The following is a 20,692-nucleotide window of genomic DNA, read 5'->3' as shown; positions in this document are numbered from 1 at the left end:
TAACAAATAGAGGACTTCTCTCTCCAAACAGGGTGATGAAAAGAAGTGAGATATGTTGGCCGGGCGTGGTGGCTCATGCCCATAATCCCAGCACTTTGGGAGGCCAAGGCGGGCAGATCACGAAGTCAGGAGATCGAGACCATCCTGGCTAACAGTGAAACTGTTTCTATTTAGTAGCCAGGCACAGTGGCACGTGCCTGTAATCCCAGCTACTTGGGAGGCTGAGGCAGGAGAATCACTTGAACCTAGGAGGTGGAGGTTGCAGTGAGCTGAGGTCATGCCACTGCACTCCAGCCTGCGCAACAAAGTGATATTCCATCTCAAAAAAAAAAAAAAGTTGGCCGGGCGCGGTGGCTCAAGCCTGTAATCCCAGCACTTTGGGAGGCCGAGACGGGCGGATCACGAGGTCAGGAGATCGAGACCATCCTGGCTAACCCGGTGAAACCCCGTCTCTACTAAAAAATACAAAAAACTAGCCGGGCGAGGTGGCGGGCGCCTGTAGTCCCAGCTACTCGGGAGGCTGAGGCAGGAGAATGGCGTAAACCCAGGAGGCGGAGCTTGCAGTGAGCTGAGATCCGGCCACTGCACTCCAGCCTGGGCGACAGAGCAAGACTCCATCTCAAAAAAAAAAAAAAAAAAAGTACAAAATAAACAACAAAAAAAAACAGACCAGGGCTTCTCCGCCTCCACATGATTGACATTTTGAGCCGAAATGTTCTTTGTTGTGGAGAGCTGTCCTGTGCATGGGAGGACGTTTAGTAACATCCCTGGTCTCCACCACTAACTACAAGTAGCATTCTTCCCTGCTCATGACAACCAAAACTATCTTAGACACTGCCAAATGTCCTCTGGAGGGCAAAATAGCCCTCGAGAACTACTATATTAGAGCTATCAAGACTACAACAGAAGGAATAACTAACATTGTAAGTGTATGCCCATCAGTGCATTTGACACTTGCCATGCAATAGCTCCCTCAAAAGAAAAAAAGCAAAAAAAGCAGGAGAGCAGCTTTAGCAACATGCTTACCTGAAGAAGGTGAGCAGGAACACTACAACGTGATGATGGCTGAACCGGGACAGCAGAGACCCTCTTTGAAAAACACTTGGCCAGGCCATGTTCTTCCTGACCTTCCTTCTCACCTTTGACCTTAAAGTTTGGATAGTGAGTGATTTACATCATTTCTTCTTTCTGGAAAGACAAAACGCATTATGGACATTATTAAACCTCGGCAGATTATCCAAAAACTGAATTATTTCGATTTATAGTTACTATATAATCAGGCCTTGTGGGAAAAAATCTCATGGCCTAGTTGACACCAGAAAACTGGATTAATAGTTATGTTAAAGCTATTAGGTAGTCCTTTAAAAAAAAAAATCCTGGACAAGAGATTATATCTTAATAGAAAGAGCTCATACAAACTGATAAGAAAATCACTCATTCTTTTTTTTTTTTTTTTTTTTTTTTTTGAGACAGAGTCTTGCTTAGTCGCCCACGCTGGAGTGCAGTGGCGCGATCTCGGCTCACTGCAAACTCCGCCTCCCAGGTTCACGCCATTCTCCTGCCTCAGCCTCCCGAGTAGCTGGGACTACAGGCGCCCGCCGCCTCGCCCGGCTAATTTTTTGCATTTTTAGTAGAGACGGAGTTTCACCGTGTTAGCCAGGATGGTCTCGATCTCCTGACCTCGGGATCCGCCCGCCTCGGCCTCCCAAAGTGCTGGGATTACAGGCGTGAGCCACCGCGCCCGGCCGAAAATCACTCATTCTTATAGAAAAGATGAGCAAAGGAAATAGACAGACAACTCAGAAGAAATGAAATGGCTATTGAACTTAAGAAATAAAAGTTCAATCCCACTAGTAATATTAGAAATATAATTAAGGCAAGAAAACATTTGGATAGTTAAAAAAGATTGTGCTCAATGCAGCTCAGGGTATAACGGTTCCTGAACTCCCACACGCTACTGACAGAAGTAAAAATTAGTATAATATTATGGGAGGACAATCTAGCCATGTTCATCAAGAGTGTTTGACACAAAAATTCAATTTCTGGGCTGCTCTCTCGATGGAGTGCTGCCCTTTTCTTCCTTTACTTTTGAATAAACTTGCTTTCACTTAAAAAAAATGTATTTCCAGGGATCTATTCCTTAAAAACTATAAGATGTGTTTAGGCCTATAAAAAGTATTTTTCACAAAGTGCTGGAGGAGATTTTTAATACCAAAAGAAAGAAGGAGCTGGGCACAATGGCTCACACCTGTAGTCCCCCAGCTATTGGACAGGCTGAGACAAGAGGATCCCTTGAGTCCAGGAGTTCGAGGTTACAGTGAGCTATGATCACGCCACTGCAGTCGACCCTGGGCAACAAAGTGAAACCCCTGACTCTAAGCAAAACAAAACAAAATGATTCAAGACAATGTTCTACACGATCTTCTATTGCCTTGAGGTGAGGTCCCAGTGCAAGACTCTGGGCAAGCTGCCTAACCCGTCTGTCCCCCAGTATCCCCTCAAAATGAAAAAAATTGTGTCAGTCAACGAAACAGAGAAAGAGGTCGGGCCACTCCTTGCCATCTCCTTCCACTACTTCCAGCAGCTTTTTTTTTTCTTTTTGAGACAGGGTCTCACTCTGTCGCCCAGGCTGGAGTACAGTAGCATGATCTTGACTCACTGCAACCTCTGCTTCCCAGGCTCCAGCCATTCTCCAGCCTCAGCCTCCCAAGTAGCTGGGACTAGAAGCATGAGCCACCATGCCTGGTTAATGTTTGTATTTTTTGTAGAAACATGGTTTCATCACGTTGCCCAGGCTGGTCTCAAACTCCTGAGCTCAAAGCAATCTGCCCACCTTGGCCTCCAAAAGTGCTGGGATTATGGGCATAAGCCACTGTGCCCAGCCCCAGTGCCTTTTCATTTGACTGTACTCTCTAAAAGCTGCACCCATTCTCTGATATCCAAGAACAATTAAGCATAAAGTAAGCAGCTAAACTTAATGTCTCCAGTTAGAGTCTGCAGAACCAATTTAAAGATACAATAATAGGGGAATAATTAAATAAATTATGGTATGTCTGAATGGCTGAATCATTTATAATCATTTGCCATGAAGACTTTTTAATGACATGAGAAAATGTCAAGTGAAAAAAAGTGGGAGCGGCCGGGCGCGGTGGCTCAAGCCTGTAATCCCAGCACTTTGGGAGGCCGAGGCGGGTGGATCACGAGGTCAGGAGATCGAGACCATCCTGGCTAACATGGTGAAACCCCGTCTCTATAAAAAAAAAAAATACAAAAAAATAGCCGGGCGAGGTGGCGGGCGCCTGTAGTCCCAGCTACTCGGAGGCTGAGGCGGGAGAATGGCGTGAACCCAGGAGGCGGAGCTTGCAGTGAGCCGAGATCGCGCCACTGCACTCCAGCCTGGGCGACACAGCGAGACTCCGTCTAAAAAAAAAAAAAAAAAAAAAAGAAAAAGAAAAAAAGTGGGAGCTGGTTATAAATCTAATCAACCCAACTGTATTTACATAATACAAATAAATAGGGAATATACCAGTTCTCTCTGGGGAGTGAAATAATGGATAATTTTAATTTTCTTCTATATACTTTTTTCTTAAGAAGCCTACAATAAACATCAATATAATTTTTATAATGGAAACACCCACAGCATTAGAAAAGTACTATAATTTAGGCTAGACATGTTGGCTCATGCCTGTAATCTCCACACTTTAGTAGGCCAAAGCGGGAGGAACACTTAAGCCCAAGAGTTTGAGAACAGCCTGGGCAACATAGTGAGACCCCATCTCTACAAAAACTAAAAAAAAAAAAACAATAGCCAAGCATGGTGGCTCGTGTCTGTGGTCCTAGCTACTCAGTAGGCTAAGGCAGGAGAATCGCTTGAGCCCAGGGGTTCAAGGAGGCCGGGAGCTATGATCACACCATTGCACTCCAGCCTGTACCACAGAGTAAGACCTTGCCTGCCCCCCGCCACAACAGAAAAAGTAATGTAATTTATTCTCATATTCAGGGGAAAAAAATACATAAAATGGCTTGTATGATAAATATACAACAGTAGTCAAGGTAGGGAACACATGCAAGAGCTCCCAATACTCAAGAGAGAATCACAGGGCTTGGCTCTCAGATCTATGTTCACTGGAACTGTTACACTACTTATTTTCACTAGCCACAGCTCAATAGATGCGCCCAAACCTTAAAGGCTAAGAGACCCAGCAGAAAGGCCATTCTTGCAACTTGCAGATAAAAGAAACAAAGTTGAGGTGGTTACAATTATGTACACATAACAGTTATTCTCCTTACTGGCTGTGAGCCCTGGGACAGGTCATGCTCTATAAATCACAAGTGGTCATCCATAAAATGGCTTATCTCATTTGAGAGCTGTAAGGCTAAAAGTAACAATGTATGTGACATATTCAGATAAATTATATTAGCCACTGATCTGCCAAGGATTAATTCCAAATCAGTAGAATTTAGCTAATTTCATTTTAAAGTCATTCTTCTTGGAAAATGTTAATAAAATTACGTGCAGAGTAGGACAATAAAATTCCACTCACAAAATGTAAATAAACTTCCTGTCTATAATTCCAGGAAGTTACAAAAACAAGAGCTATTAGTGTTATGACTAAATTTACTTCCATCCTGAAAATTAAACATGAAACCCAAGTGGAAAAACTCAAAACTTTAATCGTTCTCTATGAATCATAGCTCTTTGAACTGGACACCTTCCCACCTCAAAACACTGTAGTAGGTACTCCAGGAAAGGGCATGGGATATGAAACTCAATAATGTATCGTGTAAAATCATAATTCCAAAAATAAATGCTCCAACAGATTGAACTTACAGCACATTGGCAATAGAGCTGCATAATCTAGGGCTGTACACTTATATTAATAGCTTTAAATAACTACCAAGATATTTGAGGCCATTTGGATTTAGTTTCTAAATAGACGATCTTTTCCTAAGTTACAATGATTGGGGAGAAAAGGCTTAATATGCACATTGGGCAAACAGCCTTTATTTTATTCTTTTATTTATCTATTTTTTTCTGAGACAGAGTCTGGCTCTGTTGCCCAGGCTGGAATGCAGTGGCATGATCTCAGCTCACTGCAACCTCTGTCTCTCAGGTTCAAGAGATTCTCCTGCCTTAGCCTCCCAAGTAGCTGGAATTATAGGTGCCCGCCATCATGCCTAGCTAATTTTTGTTTTTAATAAAGACAGGGTTTCATCATGTTTGCCAGGTTGGTCTCAAACTCCTAACCTCAGATGATCCACCATCCTTGGCCTCCCAAATTGTTGGGATCACAGGCGTGAGCCTCCATGCCCAGCCTGATTGATTGATTGATTGATTGACTGAGACAAGGTTTCATTTTGTCACCCAGACCGGAGTGCAGTGGCACAACCTCAGCTCACTGCAGCCTTGACCTCTCAGGCTCAAGCAATCCTTTGGGAATACAGGCGTACACGCCACCACATCCAGCTTATTTTTTGCATTTATGTTAAGTCAGGGTTTTGCCATGTTGTCCAGGCTGGTCTCGAATTCCTGGCCTCAAGCAATCCTTCCACCTCAGCCTTCCAAAGTGCTAAGACTACAGGCGTGAGCCACCTTGCCCAGGAAAATAGTTTTAAACATTCACCTGCTGTGTGCATAATGACATTTAAGATAAATACTGTAACATTTGGTCCTATGCAATAATAATACCTTTGCACATGTATCCTATCTATCATAGAAGTGATTTCCAATCATTCATGAGCTCAGGGACCCTGGGGTGTACAGGGGTTTGTGTCAAGTCAGAGTCCATCGAGCACGTCCTACTTTTTGAAGAATACTCTCTTTACCACTCTAAATACACACTGAACAAGAGTGTTCCAAAATTTTTCAAGTATGTGTAAATGCTGTTAAAATTAATAAAACCAAATTTCAAAATGGAATTTCATTTCAGCATTTCTGAATTCATTGTAGCTTGTCATTCAGTATTTTCTCAATCGGTCAATTTTTATTTCTTTTTTTTTTTTTTTTGAGATGGAGTCTCGCTCTCCTGCCCAGGCTGGAGTGCAGTGGCCGGATCTCAGCTCACCGCAAGCTCCGCCTCCCGGGTTCACGCCATTCTCCTGCCTCAGCCTCCCGAGTAGCTGGGACTACAGGCGCCCGCCACCTCGCCCCGCTAGTTTTTTGTATTTTTTAGTAGAGACAGGGTTTCACCGTGTCAGCCAGGATGGTCTCGATCTCCTGACCTCGTGATCCGCCCGTCTCAGCCTCCCAAAGTGCTGGGATTACAGGCTTGAGCCACCGCGCCCGGCCGAATTTTTATTTCTTAAAGCCTACAGCACCGGTATTCACAGGCAGTTTCCCAGTCAAGCACTAACCAGGCCCCACCATACTTAGCTTCCAAAGTCCAACAAGGCAGGCCATGTTCAGGATGGTGTGCAGGGATGGTTGCAGACTCTATTAATGAATACTGAATACACAATTATCAACTGATAGTTGACAGCAACAAGATTTTTAACATTATAGTATTTTTAATTGACAAATAAAATTGTATATATTTACCATGTACAACATGTTTTAAAATATGTGCTCACTGTGGAATGGCTCAGTCAAGCTAGTTAATATATCCATTACCTCACCTACTTATTTTTTGTGGTGAGAAAATTTAAAATCTACTCTTTTAGCAATTTTCAAAATAGAGTACATTGTTATTAACTATAGTCACCGGTCCGGCACAGTGGCTCACAGGCCTGTACATCAGCACTTTGGGAGGTCAAGGCGGGTGGATTGCTGGAGTTCAGGGGTCTGAGACCAGCCTTGGCAACACAGCAACACCCTATTTCTACAAAAAATACAAAAATATTAGCTAGGTCGGGTGCAGTGACTCACATCTGTAATCCCAGCACCTTGGGAGGCTGAGGCGAGTGGATCACTTGAGGTCAGGAGTTCGAGACCAGCCTGGCCAACATGGCGAAACCCCTGTCTCTACTAAAAATACAAAATTAGCTGGGCATGGTGATGCACACCTGTAATCCCAGCTACTCAGGAGGTTGAGGCACGAGAATCACTTGAACCTAGAAGGTGGAGGCTGCAGTGAGCCAAAATCACGCCACCGAGACTCCATCTAAATATATACATATATATATTAGTCCGGTGTGATGGTGCAAGCCTATAGTCCCAGTCACTCCAGAGGCTGAGATGGGAGGATCACCTGAGAGTTAGAGGCTCAGTGAGCTGCGATTGTGCCACTGCACTCCAGGCTGGGTGACAGAGTGAGGCCCTGTCTCAAAAAAAACAAAGCCTATAGTCACCATATTGTACAATAGTTCTCTTAAACTTATTCCTCCTAACTGAAATTTTTTATCCTTTGGCCAACATCTCCCCAAACCCCCATTAGAATTATTTTAAAAGACCAAAAAAAAAAAAAAATCCTTGTTAAAAATAAGATTCTGGACAGGCATGGTGGCTCATGCCTGAAATTCCAATAATTTGGGACGTTGAGGTAGGAGGACTGCTTGAGCCCAGGAGTTTGAGACCAGCCTGGGAAACTTGGCAAAACCCCGTCTTCACAAAAAATACAAAAAGTAGCCAGGGGTGGTGGTGCGTGCCTGTGGTCACAGCTACTCAGGAGGCTGAGATAGGAGAATCACTTGAGCCTGGGAGGCAGAGGTTGCAGTGAGCCGAGATTGTGCCACTGCATTCCAGCCTGCACGGCAGAGTGAGACCCTGTCCCCCTCCCCCCTCAACCAAAAAAAAGGATTCCTTTGCTTCCATTCTCTGCAGAAAAGAAAAATATATATATATATTTATATATAAATATATATAAGATTCTTGCCATCAAATAAAATCCAGAAAACCATTGGCCGGGCATGGTGGTTTACACCTGGAATCCCAGCACTTTGGGAGGCCGTGGCAGGCAGATCACGAAGTCTGGGGTTCGAGACCAGCCTGGCCAACATGGTGAAACCCCATCTCTACTAAAAATAAAAAAATTAGTCGGGCGTGGTGGCAGGTGCCTGTAATCCCAGCTACTCAGGAGGCTGAGGCAGGAGAATCGCTTGAACCTGGGAGGCAGAGGTTGCAGCGAGCCAAGATCATGCCACTGCACTCCAGCATAGGCAATAAGAGCAAAACTCCGTCTAAAAAAAAAAAAAAAAAAAAATCCAGAACCATAACCTTCTACTTTCCAAAGCAAGTTCACAATCACTAACTCATGTGATTTTCGTAGCGAAGTTTTTCCAGTTTTTCTTAGTCCTAGAGGACCATCCATCAAAAATGGTAATTTCCAGAATGGAACACAATAGTAAAACTGCCTTTGCAAAACTATAACTGAGGAAATTATGACAGTGAAAGCAATCAGAGCTAACCGGCCCTACTTGCTTCTAACCCATAAGCTGTCCTTGTTCATTCCTGGGCATAGGCTGAACTAACTTTGGGAAGGAATTCAGTTCATGGTTTGACTCTGAAACAAAATTGATAACAGACCCCCTTCTTGCCTGGGGTCCAGCCTGCCTTTGCAGGACTAACCAATTAGCTACAAGATTAGAAATTACAATTTAGGGGTCATGCAGCCTCTGGCTCCAAGGGTCTGAACCTCCCCAAATTGCTCCTGGGGAAAACATCACTATTGTAAAACTTAAGATCAGTGCCTGAGATATTTTGCAGCCCCTGCACTCGATGGATCAGCTGACACCACCCAGACCGATAATGTGGCTCAACCAGCTCTGCCATCCCACCCAGGAACAGAAGGCAGCAAGAAAAACTCCTTTCAGCCCGCGATGACTCCATCTCCAACCTGACCAATCAGCACTCCCCACTTCCCAAGCCCCTACCCGCCAAATTATCTTTAAAAACTCTGATCCCCGTGGCCGGGCGCGGTGGCTCAAGCCTGTAATCCCAGCACTTTGGGAGGCCGAGACGGGCGGATCACGAGGTCAGGTGATCGAGACCATCCTGGCTAACATGGTGAAACCCTGTCTCTACTAAAAATACAAAAAAACTAGCCGGGCGCGGTGGCGGGCGCCTGTAGTCCCAGCTACTCGGAGGCTGAGGCGGGAGAATGGCGTGAACCCGGGAGGCGGAGCTTGCAGTGAGCCGAGATCGCACCACTGCACTCCAGCCTGGGTGACAGAGTGAGACTCCGTCTCAAAAAAAAAAAAAGAAAAAGAAAAAAAAACTCTGATCCCCGAATGCTCAGGGAGACTGACTTGAATAATAATAAAACTCCCATCTCCCACACAGCCGGCTCTGTGTGAACTACTGTTTTGCCATTGCAATTCCCCAGTCTTGATAAATTGGCTCTGTCTAGGCAGCAGGCAAGGCGAACCCATTGGACGGTTACAATAGTGTGCAATCACTGCTTAGTAAGAGATGACTTCGCACTGCAGCAACACGTCCAGATGGAAGGCAATGCGCTGCCTTCTACAACACTGCTTTGGGATATAAAATTTCCCCCAAACATTATTTCTAATTTCACTTTCTGTAGTGGTATTTAGAGTCCTTTCCAACCCAAATATAAAGCTGTTCTTCAGAGGCCAAGGCAAGAGGAAAACTTGAGGCCAGGAGTTCAATATCAGCCTGGGCAACAGACCTTGTCTCTATAAAAAATTTAAAATTTTGCCAGATGTGGTGGCATGTACCGTAGTCCTAGCTACTAGGGAGGCTGAGGCAGGAGGATCACTTGAGGCCAGGCCTTCAAGGCTGCAGTGAGCTATGACGATGCCACTGCACTCCTGCCTAGGTGACAGAGGAAGATCCTGCCTCAAAAAAAACAAAACAAAACCAAAAAACCCAACTGTCTCGTATGAGGAAGTCTCTGAAGAAAGTCGACTGCAGAGTGGGCAGGGGAGGGGTCAGCAGGAAAAGAGATGACATACGTGAAGCCACCACACACCCACTCTGCCCCATTCATCTCTTCTGCCCAGCCTTCCCACACACCCCACCCCCAGCCCTTTTGACCATGCCATCTGGAAACAGAGATACACGGTTAGCAAGCCCCGTATCCTTGCTCTCTGGAAACCTAGTTACGTGGGTAGCAGGCACCATATCCTTACAAGACTCTGGACACTTCCGATACCTTCACTTCCCCTAACGCCTCTCAAGAGGGAAAATCTTCCCTCCGGCAACCTACATGCCTCAAGGACACAAGGGGTCCAAGTTGTCTTTGCTCCCCGAGGCCATTTCTGGAGCGTCTTCCTGCCAAGAACCCCCTTCTTTGAAACTCACACCTTGGGGCTCTATAGCCTGCTGTTCCCCATAGATGTCAGAGACTGATCTCCCCGCATCCTGAGCCACGGTCACCCAACCTCCATCCCCACGGCCAGGCGGATAAGTTTCCTCCTGGGTCTCTCAGTTCCAGTTCTCTTCACCACCACCCTTCTCCTCCATCCTGCAATAAAAACCCACGCAAGGCTGAACGCTGGTAACCGGATTTCAAATCTTCTGCTTCCTTTCCTTGCAGATCACTTACCTGAATACACCACACCTCAACAGTCATTTGACCTCAACAAGGCTCCCAATTCAGTAGCCTCGTTTTTCCCTTATCCAGCCCCGTCCTGTCCTCATTTCCCGCCTTACCAACTTAGAATCTACAGTGCACTTCCTTGTCTCTGTCCTCCTCCTTCCCTGCACCCAAGCAGCTGAGTTTTGCCACAGAAAAACCACTCGAGCAGGCTGATTTCACTTTTTATTCAAAACCACAAACCTCAAAGGGCATGCAATACTGCCCAGCAAGCCTACTACACTTCCAAGTAATTTTGCTTTCTCAAACTGAGACAGCGATTTCACACTTCTCTTTTTAAACTTCCAACATCTTTCTCTCCTCCTTCCTAGGGTACCATGCCTTTATGTCAACAATTCTCAGATTCATGGCTCTAACTTAGACCCTCCAGGATCCAAATGACCACTTCATATCCCTCCATAGATCTAAAACAGAACTCTTAGGCCAGGCTCAGTGGCTCTCGCCTGTAATCCCAGCACTTTGGGAGGCCAAGGCAGGCAGATCACTTGAGATTAGGAGCTCGAGGCCAGCCTGGCCGACATAGTGAAACTCCGTCTCTACTAAAAATACAAAAATTAGCCGGTCATGGTGGCATGCATCTTGTAATCCCAACTACTTGGGAGGCTGAGGCAGGAGAATCGCTTGAACTCAGGACGCAGACGTTGCAGTGAGCCGAGATCAGGCCACTACACTCCAGTCTGGGCAACAGAGTGAGACTCCGTTTCAAAAAAATAAGATAAAATAAAACACAACTCTTCACTTCTCCCTCCAAATCTATCCCTCCCATGTGGAGTTCTAATTAGAGAAAAAGGAGTCAGGCTGGTGGGATCAGGGGAAACCAAAAAGGATAAGCAGATAAACTAAGTCTGCCTTTCTTCGTGGTCCAGGACACACACCCCTTTTGCGCAAGTAACTTACAATCTTCCTGCACCCAGTAATCACCAGACGCTCAGCTGATAGAAAAATGCAAGTTAGCTCACTGCAACCTTATCGTTATCTGTACTGCACAAAGCCCTCTTCAGCACACAGCACCATCCTATAAAATCTCCAGCAAGCCTTCATCTCCTCGTAGTCAGCTCCTCTCTTGCTGACCTGCCTGTTGCTTCCTTGCAAACATACCCTCCTACCTTCTCTAATAAATCTGCCTTTCTATACCTATAACTGCCTTGGCAAATTCTTCTCACCGCCTACACCACCAGCCCAGATAGTCACTGATCACCTGCAACATTTTGGTGGCCTGTACGCGAAACTCTCCTTAGGGAGAACCCTCTCCCCTCCCTTTCTCTTTCCCAACTTGGAACCCTCCGTGGACCAGCATCTAAGCAGGAAGATAACGGAAGGTCCTGGCTGGAGCTACACTCCAGTGGGACTGAAAGGTGTCCATGTAACCTCTACCAGCCCAGACAGTCGCTAATGACCTGTGACATCCCTTGGTATTCCATCTCAGCAAAGGTACTGCCATTCGCTACAGTCAGCCAAGGTAACTACGAGGCAGCCTTTACTTCTTTTCCCTTAACTTCTACATCCAATCCATTACTAAATCCAGTCCTTTTCACCTCCAAAATATATCCCAAACCCCAACATCCAGATGGATAAGCTCACTCCCCAGCCTCTTGGTTCTGGTCCTCTTCACCGCCACCCTCTCCTCTCCATCCTCACTGCCATTGCCTAAGATAAACCACCAGCAGCATCTCCCACCTGCCTACCTCGACAGGTTCTGCTTAAAACCCTTTACTGCCTTCCCAAGACTCAGATAAAAACACAGATTCTTTGCCACAGCCTTCAAAGCCTGTCTAACCTCTGCAGGTAAATAGGATGCTTAGGGCTGGGGAGGGACTGGGCTGACAGATGGGTTGGTATAGATGGAGGAGGAGCCTGCTGGAGCCAATAACTAAACTGCAGAGGTTGGGTTTTGTTTTATTTCATTACTTTTCAACTGGTATTATATACCTAAGGTATAAAATTCAAAGGATATCCTCAAAAGGATGGGAAAAATAGCACACCTGTAGTCCCAGCTACTCAAGAGGTAGAGGCGGGAGGATTGCTTGAATCCGGTAGGTGGAGACTGAAGTGAAGTGAGCCAGGGTTGCACCACTGCACTCCAGACTGGGCAACAAAGTGAGACCCCATATAAAAAAAAAAAAGTTTTTTTTTAATCAATGAATTGGCTGGCTGAAGGCAGAACACTGAATGCTTACAAAGTACCAGGTACCATGCTAGGTACCTACCATGCATGACTGCATTTAGTTCTCTCAGTATTTTACAGAAGAGAAAACAGATATTAGAAAGTAATCTCTAGGTCTGGTCCAGTGGCTCACACCTATAATCCCAGCACTTTGGGAGGCCAAGGCGGGAGGATCACTTAAGCTCAGGAGTTTAAGACCAACCTTGGCAACATAGGGAGACCCCATCTCTACAAAAAATACAAAAATTAGCCAGTCGTGGTGGTGGACACCTATGGCCCCATCTATTTGGGAGGCTGAGGTGGGAGAATCACTTGAGCTCGGGAGACTGAGGCAGCAGTGAGCCATGACTGCACCACTGCACTCCAGCCTGGGGCGACAGAGCGAGACTCCATCACAAAAAAAAATTTTTTTTTGAGACAGGGTCTCGCTCTGTCACCCAGGCTGGAGCACAGTGGCATGATCTTGGCTCACTGCAACCTCCACCTCCCAGGTTCAAGCAATTCTTCTGCCTCAGCCTCCCAAGTAGCTGGGACTACAGGCATGCACCACCACGTCCAGCTAATTTTTGTATTTTTAGTAGAGACAGGGTTTCACCATATTGGCAAGACTGGTCTCGAACTCCTGACCTCGTGATCCACCTGCCTCAGCCTCCCAAAGTGCTAGGATTACAGGTGTAAGCCACTGCACCCAGCCCTCAAAAAATTTTTTAAAAAAGAAAGCAATCTCTCTTAAGAGATGGAGTGCACATTCCAACTCAGACCTAATTCTAGATCCTATGTTATATCATTTAAGGGGAAAGGTTAAAATAGAAAATACTCCAAGCTGGGTAAAATACAGTAGTTAGAGCTATCACACCCTTCATGCATTAAAAAAGAGCTATAAAGCCAGGCAGGTGGCTCATGCCTGTAATCTCAGCACTTTGGGAGGCCGAGGCGGGTGGATCACGAGGTCAGGAGTTCAAGACCAGCCCGGCCAAGATGGTAAAACCCCGTCTCTACTAAAAATATAAAAATTAGCCAGGTGTGGTGGCAGGTGCCTGTAATCCCAGCTACTTGGGAGGCTGAGGCAGAGAATTGCTTGAACCCAGGAGGCGGAGGTTGCAGTGAGTTGAGATGGCGCCACTGCACTCCAGCCTGGGCAACAGAGCAAGACTCTGTCTCAAATTTAAAAAAAAAAAAAAAAAAAAAAAGAGCTATGAATAAATAAAAATAGGCTGGGTGCAGTGGCTCATGCCTATAATCCCAGTACTTTGGGAGGCCGAGGCAGGTGGATCATGTGAGGTCAGGAGTTCTAGACAACCCTGACGAATATGGCGAAACCCTGTCTCTACTAAAAACACAAAAATTAGCCAGGTGTGGTGGTGGGTGCCTGTAATCCCAGCTACTCGGGAGCCTGAAACAGGAGAACTGCTTGAACCCAGGAGGCAGAGGTTGCAGTGAACCGAGATTCCCCTACTGCTCTCCAATCTGGGCAACAGAGCGAGACTCCGTCTCAAATAATTAATAAATAAATAAATAAATAAATGAACTAGCACACCTAAACTCAGAGGTATACACAAAGGATGGGAAAAATAAACAACTTACTGGTAAGAGTAGTTCTCTTACACACTCAAAGGAGAGAGGCATTAGGTGGGCAATTACCTCCCAGACTTCATTTTTTTTGTCTGCAGAGTAAAAAGATTATGTGTATTCAAAGTGTAAAGAAGAATGTGGGAAATTATTAAAAGGATAGTTGAGTTCACCCTTTTTACAGTATTGTATATGTTGCAGTTCAGCATCTCAATGCACACACTCATACAAGTATCTTTTTTTTTTTTTTTTCCAAAGACCGGGTCTCACTCTGTTACCCAGGCTGGAGTGCAGTGGCGTGATCATAGTTCACTGCAGCCTCAATCTCCTACCTAGGCTTAAGCGATCCTCCTGCCTCAGCCTCCAAAGTTGCTGGGACTACAGGTGGGCACCATCACACCTAGCTAATTTTCTTAGTTTTTATAGAGACAGGGTCCTGCTATGTTACCCAGTCTGGTCTTGAATTCCTGGCCTTAAGAGATAGATCCTCCTGCCTCAGCCTCCCAAACCCCTAGGATTATGGGCGTGAGCCACTGCAGCAAGCCACAAGTATCTTTTTTATCCCACATTATCTTATATGAAGCCATTTACTTGTACCGCATAATCCTTTTTATTCATAACTCAAGTCTTCCTGTAATTTTTCTCTCTTCTTAAATTGTCTCATTACCACAGACATAAAATACCTGGCATTGGCCGGGCGCGGTGGCTCAAGCCTGTAATCCCAGCACTTTGGGAGGCCGAGACGGGCGGATCACGAGGTCAGGAGATCGAGACCATCCTGGCTGACACGGTGAAACCCTGTCTCTACTAAAAAATACAAAAACTTAGCCGGGCGAAGTGGCGGGCGCCTGTAGTCCCAGCTACTCAGGAGGCTGAGGCAGGAGAATGGCGCAAACCCGGGAGGTGGAGCTTGCAGTGAGCTGAGATCCGGCCACTGCACTCCAGCCTGGGCGACAGAGCGAGACTCCGTCTCAAAAAAAAAAAAAAAAAAAAAAATACCTGGCATTTATCTGTAAATATCTCTCATCTTATTCCAGGGTTTCCAAAACCACATTCTTCCTCCCTGTTTTTGGACATGTTTCAAAGACAACTAGTTTTCAAGATAAAAATCTTTTCCTCTTCTACACAAAGGATTTATAATCTAGTTAATGGTCACTGTAGTGACATGACATTAGCACTGATGAACAGAGACAAATCAGAACCTTAAACAATGAACAAGGCAGTTGATCCTGACAGCCAGAAAGCAGCAAGACACTGTTGACTTAACTTTTATAAAGTTATTGTTTCCGGGTCACCTTCTTAGGCAGAGACTGGAAATCAAAGACTAATAGAAGAATGGTGTCATTCAAGAGACAAGCCAGGTATGGAATCTAAGACCTTCCACTTAAGCAGCTTCTCTGAATCTCAATTTCTTTTTTTCTTTTCCTTCTTTTTTTTTTTAAGACAGAGTCTGAGGCCAGGCGCGGTGGCTCACGCCTATACTTCCAGCGTTTTGGGAGGCTGAGACAGGCAGACCATCACGACCACCATGGTGAAACCCCGTCTCTACTAAAAATAGAAAACTCAGCGGGGCGTGGTGGCGGGCGCCGGTAGTCCCAGCTACTCGGGAGGCTGAGGCAGGAGAATCACTTGAACCCGGGAGGCGGAGGTTGCAGTGAGCCGAGATGGTGCCCCTGCACTCCAGCCTGGGCAACAAGAGCAAAAACTCTGTCTCAAAAAAAAAAAAAAAAAAAGAAGAAGAAGAAGAATAAAAAGACAGAGTCTGGCTCTGTCGCCCAGGCTGGAGTGCAGCGGCATGATCTCGGTTCACTGCAACCTCCGCCTCCCGGGTTCAAGTGATTCTCCTGCCTCAGCCTCCCGAGTAGCTGGGATTACAGATGAGCGCCACCACGACCCGCTAATTTTTGTTTTTTGTTTTGTTTTGTTTTGTTTTAGTAGAGACGGAGTTTCATCATGTTGGCCAGGCTGGTCTTGAACTGCTGACCTCAAAGGATCCACAGGCCTCGGCCTCCCAAAGTGCTGGGATTGCAGGCATGAGACACCACGCTCGACCTGAAGCTCAATTTCCTCATGTATTGATTAAACGAGATAATTTATATGGAGTTTTTAGTATAGAGCCTAGTATCCAAGAAACATCAAACCAACGGAAAAGAAATCAAGCACCAAAGCACTGAAGACATTCCCTTCAACAACTATTACATATATATGTATGTATGTATAAATTTGTGTAAAGGTAGAAATAAAGCGGTGGACAAAAAGGTAACAACTGAATGATTTTGCTCACCCCAGGAACCACTCCTCCCTATAAACTTTTCAGTAACAGTTACCACGAGATAGCCTACCATCTTACATTTCAAGAAAACACTAAAAACTCCGGGGACACATTCCCATTATCTCCTGTCAAAACTGAGAATAAACAGAACACATCCTGCGAAGAAGAGTAAGGAGGGAATGACGAATAATTTGACCAAATTCCTTGATCGAGTTCATGCTACCAGAAAACAAAACCAGTCACTCCACTGAGACCACGCTTCTTCTTTGATCTCTATACCTCCTTCCCAAAGAGCTTCCTTCCCTACCTACCTGAAAAGCATCCCCTCTCTCCTGGTCCGAACGACAAGCTCTTTTCTGATCAAGTCAGAATCTCCCAACCCACGGCTGGAGGACAGGCGGGCGAGGAGCACAAAAGCCGCCGCCGCGTGGATCCAGGCCGGGCCGCAGGGTCCCCCGGGGGTCCTTCTCCTCCCCATCCTCCCCATCACAGCCTCCCCGTGACCGCCGGGACGCCAGGCCCGGGCCCAGGGAGGAGATGGAGGGGGCGAGCGGCCGACCCTGCCTAGTCGCCCCGCCCAAGGGGGGCCGCCACCTACATCTCCCCACCGCCCTCCCGACCGGGGAAGCCCCTCGGATTGGACCCGCCCCAGCCCCCGCCCCAGCACCCGCCCCTAGCAGGTCTTCGGCCCCACGCATCACGGCTCGCCCACCCGAGATCCGCAGTGGTTGCCGCTCTCCAGCCCCGGCTCCGCTCGCGGATTCAGCTTGGCTCCGCTGCCGGCCGCCCCCGCCGCCAGCTCACCCCTGGCGCCGCGGCCAGGGTTTCCGGACGCCCACGTGACCCTCCCGTCCCGGGGCACGCTGGGAGTTGTAGTCCCTCGGCGCGGCCTCACCTGCCGGCGCGGAGAAGGGCGAGGAGGGCGGAGGTTGAGAGCCCAGAGAACTCGGTTGCTGCAGACCCGGCCAGGAATGTTAGCTGCAAACACCAGAGGTAGAGAGAAGAAACGATATGGGGAGAACTGGTGCATACTTCCCCCCCCCCAAAAAAAGCGGTATTCGGTCTTTGTTTTTATAAAAAGTAACATGCTGCTAAGTGTGCCACTGACCAGCCTAAATTTTAGGTGTCTAATTAAATGCAGGCCGGGCACAGTGGGCTCGCGCCTGTAATCCAACACTTTAGGAGGTCGAGAAGGGAGGATCACTTGAACCCAGTAGTTCAAGACCAGCCTGAGCAACATAGCCAGACCTCATCTCTACAAAGAATTTAAAAATTACCCAGGGGTAGTGGCATGTGCCTGTGGTCCCTGCTACTGGGGCGACCGAGGTGCAAGGATCGCTTGAGCCCAAAAGTTTGAGGCTGGCAGCTGTGATCGCTCCACTGCACTCCAGCCTGGGCAACAGAAGGAGACCCTGCCTCCAAAAATAAAAATAAAAAAATAAAAAATAAAATAAATTCCGGCACAAGTGGCTCACACCAGTAATCCTAACACTTTGGGAGGCCGAAGTAGGAGCATCATTTGAGGACAAGAGTTTGAGACCAGCCTGGGCAAGATAGTGAGAGCCCCCCACCACCACCACCAGCACCGCAGCCGTTTCTTAAATAAAGGGAAAAAATACAGACACTTACCCGAATTTTAAAGAAAAAAAAAACTTCTCTTAACCCAGAAAATCTCCACAACAACCATTACATAAGATAAACGATCACTAGTCTTCAAATAACAGAACTTGACAACACCTTTTGTCAAACATAGTTCCTCCTAACTTAATAGTAGTAATTGGGGAGACCACTCATGTTGGCTTTATCCAGAAGCAAAACAAACTTCACATAACTTTTTGTTGTTGTTGTTCGTTTTTTAAACTTCGCATATCTTTTTTGTTTTGTTTTGTTTTTGAGACGGAGTCTCGCTCTGTTGCCCAGGCTGGAGGGCAGTGGCGCGATCTCGGCTCACTGCAAGCTCCGCCTCCCAGGTTCACACCATTATCCTGCCTCAGCCTCCCGAGTAGCTGGGACTACAGGCGCCCGCCACCTCGCCCGGCTAATTTTTTCGTATTTTTAGTAGAGACGGGGTTTCACCGTGTTAGCCAGGATGGTCTCGATCTGCTTACCTCCTGATCTGCCCGCCTCAGCCTCCCAAAGTGCTGGGATTACAGGCGTGAGCCACCGCGCCAGGCCAAATTTCGCATATGTTTATAGCAGGAGGTAGTTTTATAAGTTGAGCAAGGCGCCCATGCCCACTAAGTGTAGTCTCCTACCCTCCTGTAGGAACTGGGAGATACAGGCACTAACTCCACTGCATTTCAAAAAGATGACCCCCAAGTCCTTGAGGACACATTTCTGAGTTGTGATACTGGCAAGAGGCTCATTTTGCCGTTATAAAGATTTGTATACATTTGAAAAGGACAGAGAAAGAAATTTTGAAAGAAAAGAGAGAAGGCTGAGCAGTCTCTATTTTCAGCAGAGGAATTAAGCCTGTTATTTTTCATTTTTATTTGCCCTTATACAGTGCTAGTTTTGTCTCTAGACATCCAAGGAGAAATATGATGTCAGGGTGAGTAAAAATAAATGAGCCAAATATGTTACTTTTATTTTTAAAAATATATTGTGAGTCGTTTATTTTTCAGCCTAAAAAAGGAAGCAAATTCTGACACATGCTACAACATAGATGAATCTTAAAAAACGTTATGCTAAGTGAAATAAGTGAGACATAAAAGGACCAGTACAGTACAATTACACGTATATGAAGTAGCCAGAATCGTCAACTTCATAGAGTCGGAAAGTAGCATAGTGGTTGCCCATGGCTGGAGGGAAGGGGAAATGAGAAATTGTTGTTTAATGGCTATGGAGTTTCTGTTTGGGATGACAAAAAAGTCCTGGAGAGGGATGGTGATGTTGGTTGCACAACAATGTATTTAATGCCATTGAATTGTACACTTAAAAATGGTTAAAATGGTAAATATATATACATAGAGTGAAATACATACTTTTTTGTGTTATATTTATATATGGGTATATACATATATGTGTGTGTGTGTATACTATCAAGTATATGACCTGTGTCACCACCACTCAGGGCTAGAATGCCTTCTTAGCCACGTGGTGGTGTGTAGCTGAAGTCCCAGCTGCTAGGGAGGTTGAGGCAGGAGGATCACTTCAGCCCTGCCTTTGGAGGCTACAGTGAGCTCTGATTGTGCCACTGCACTGCAGCCTGGATGACAGAGGGAGACCCAATCTCTTAAAAAAGAAAAAAAAATGTGTATATATACACACATATTTATACATATGAATGCCTTCTTTCCTGTAGCCCAAGCTATGCTCTTTGTATTTATAGTGACCTTGGTGGAGAGGGTCGGGTGGTAGACAGAGGCAGCATCTCTCTCTCCTTGACTTCCAAAACCATCAGGATATTTAAATATTTGTAAAATTTGTTTTCTACCTGTAGATGTTCTCCAAGTGCTCAGTGGGTCTGAGTCAGGTGACTTTTTTTTAAAAAAAACAGTAACCACCCGGGGTGCAGTGGCTCACCCCTATAATCCCAGCACTTTGGGAGGCCGAGGCGGGCAGATCACCTGAGGTCAGGAGTTCGAGACCAGCCTGGCTAACATAGTGAAACCCCACCTTTACTAAAAATACAAAAATTAGCTGGGTGTGGTGGTGGGTGCCTGTAATCCCAACTACTCGGGAGGCTGAGGCAGGAGAATCGCTTGAACCCGGGAGGTGGAGGTTGCAGTGAGCCAAGATCGCACCATTGCACTCTAGCCTAGGTAACAAAAGCTAAACCATATCTCGGAAAAAAAAAAAAAAAAGAAAAAAAAGTAACCATTACCGGAAAAAGACAACATTTGGACACTTAACTTCATGACATTGACACCTAACAGGTTTTATTTCCCGATCACACATTTGGGGCGAATCTTGACCTACACTGGATTTCCACATTGTGCTGGTGGTTCTCACCCTGCAGCAATATTTGGCAGAGTCTCTTGTTCTCTTGCTCTGCTTGCCAGTGTTGAGTTTATCTCACCCAGAAGAGAGTATCCTGAAAATGGATATGTAACTGGAATTTTGGGTAAGATAAATATTTTCAAGGTTATCTGAAGACATCATAGAAGTAATATTCTTGGACAGTGAATAAATTGCCCTGTATTTCAGTGCTTCCCAAATGTTGTGGACCCCAGCCTACAGTAAAAAAGA

At 46.0% G+C, this 20,692-nt stretch overlaps 2 protein-coding genes across 8 annotated transcripts in view; one reads left to right on the top strand and one right to left on the bottom strand.

The window, feature by feature from the left end:
- SLC37A3 (solute carrier family 37 member 3) overlaps positions 1 to 17,346 on the bottom strand; it is a 69,006-nt gene extending 51,660 nt beyond the window's left edge. For all 6 annotated transcript variants that reach the window (XM_031665100.1, XM_031665099.1, XM_031665101.1 and 3 more), the window contains exons 1-2: positions 17,214 to 17,346; positions 1,027 to 1,188 (exon numbers count right to left, since the gene is read on the bottom strand). In XM_031665100.1, the coding sequence (XP_031520960.1) occupies positions 1,027 to 1,115 (89 nt within the window). In that variant the 5' untranslated portion in view covers positions 1,116 to 1,188; positions 17,214 to 17,346. The remainder of the gene's footprint in view (positions 1 to 1,026; positions 1,189 to 17,213) is intronic.
- Positions 17,347 to 17,380: 34 nt separating this feature from the next.
- The window catches only part of RAB19 (RAB19, member RAS oncogene family), a 42,548-nt gene continuing 39,236 nt past the window's right edge, over positions 17,381 to 20,692 (top strand). For both annotated transcript variants that reach the window (XM_031665107.1, XM_031665108.1), the window contains exon 1: positions 17,381 to 17,494. The gene's annotated coding sequence lies outside the window, so the exon portion shown is untranslated. The remainder of the gene's footprint in view (positions 17,495 to 20,692) is intronic.

This window comes from Papio anubis, chromosome 4 (genome assembly GCF_008728515.1).
Source record: "Papio anubis isolate 15944 chromosome 4, Panubis1.0, whole genome shotgun sequence".
In the NCBI taxonomy this organism is placed as follows: Eukaryota; Metazoa; Chordata; class Mammalia; order Primates; family Cercopithecidae; genus Papio; species Papio anubis.
This window is presented reverse-complemented; position numbering and strand designations above follow the sequence as displayed.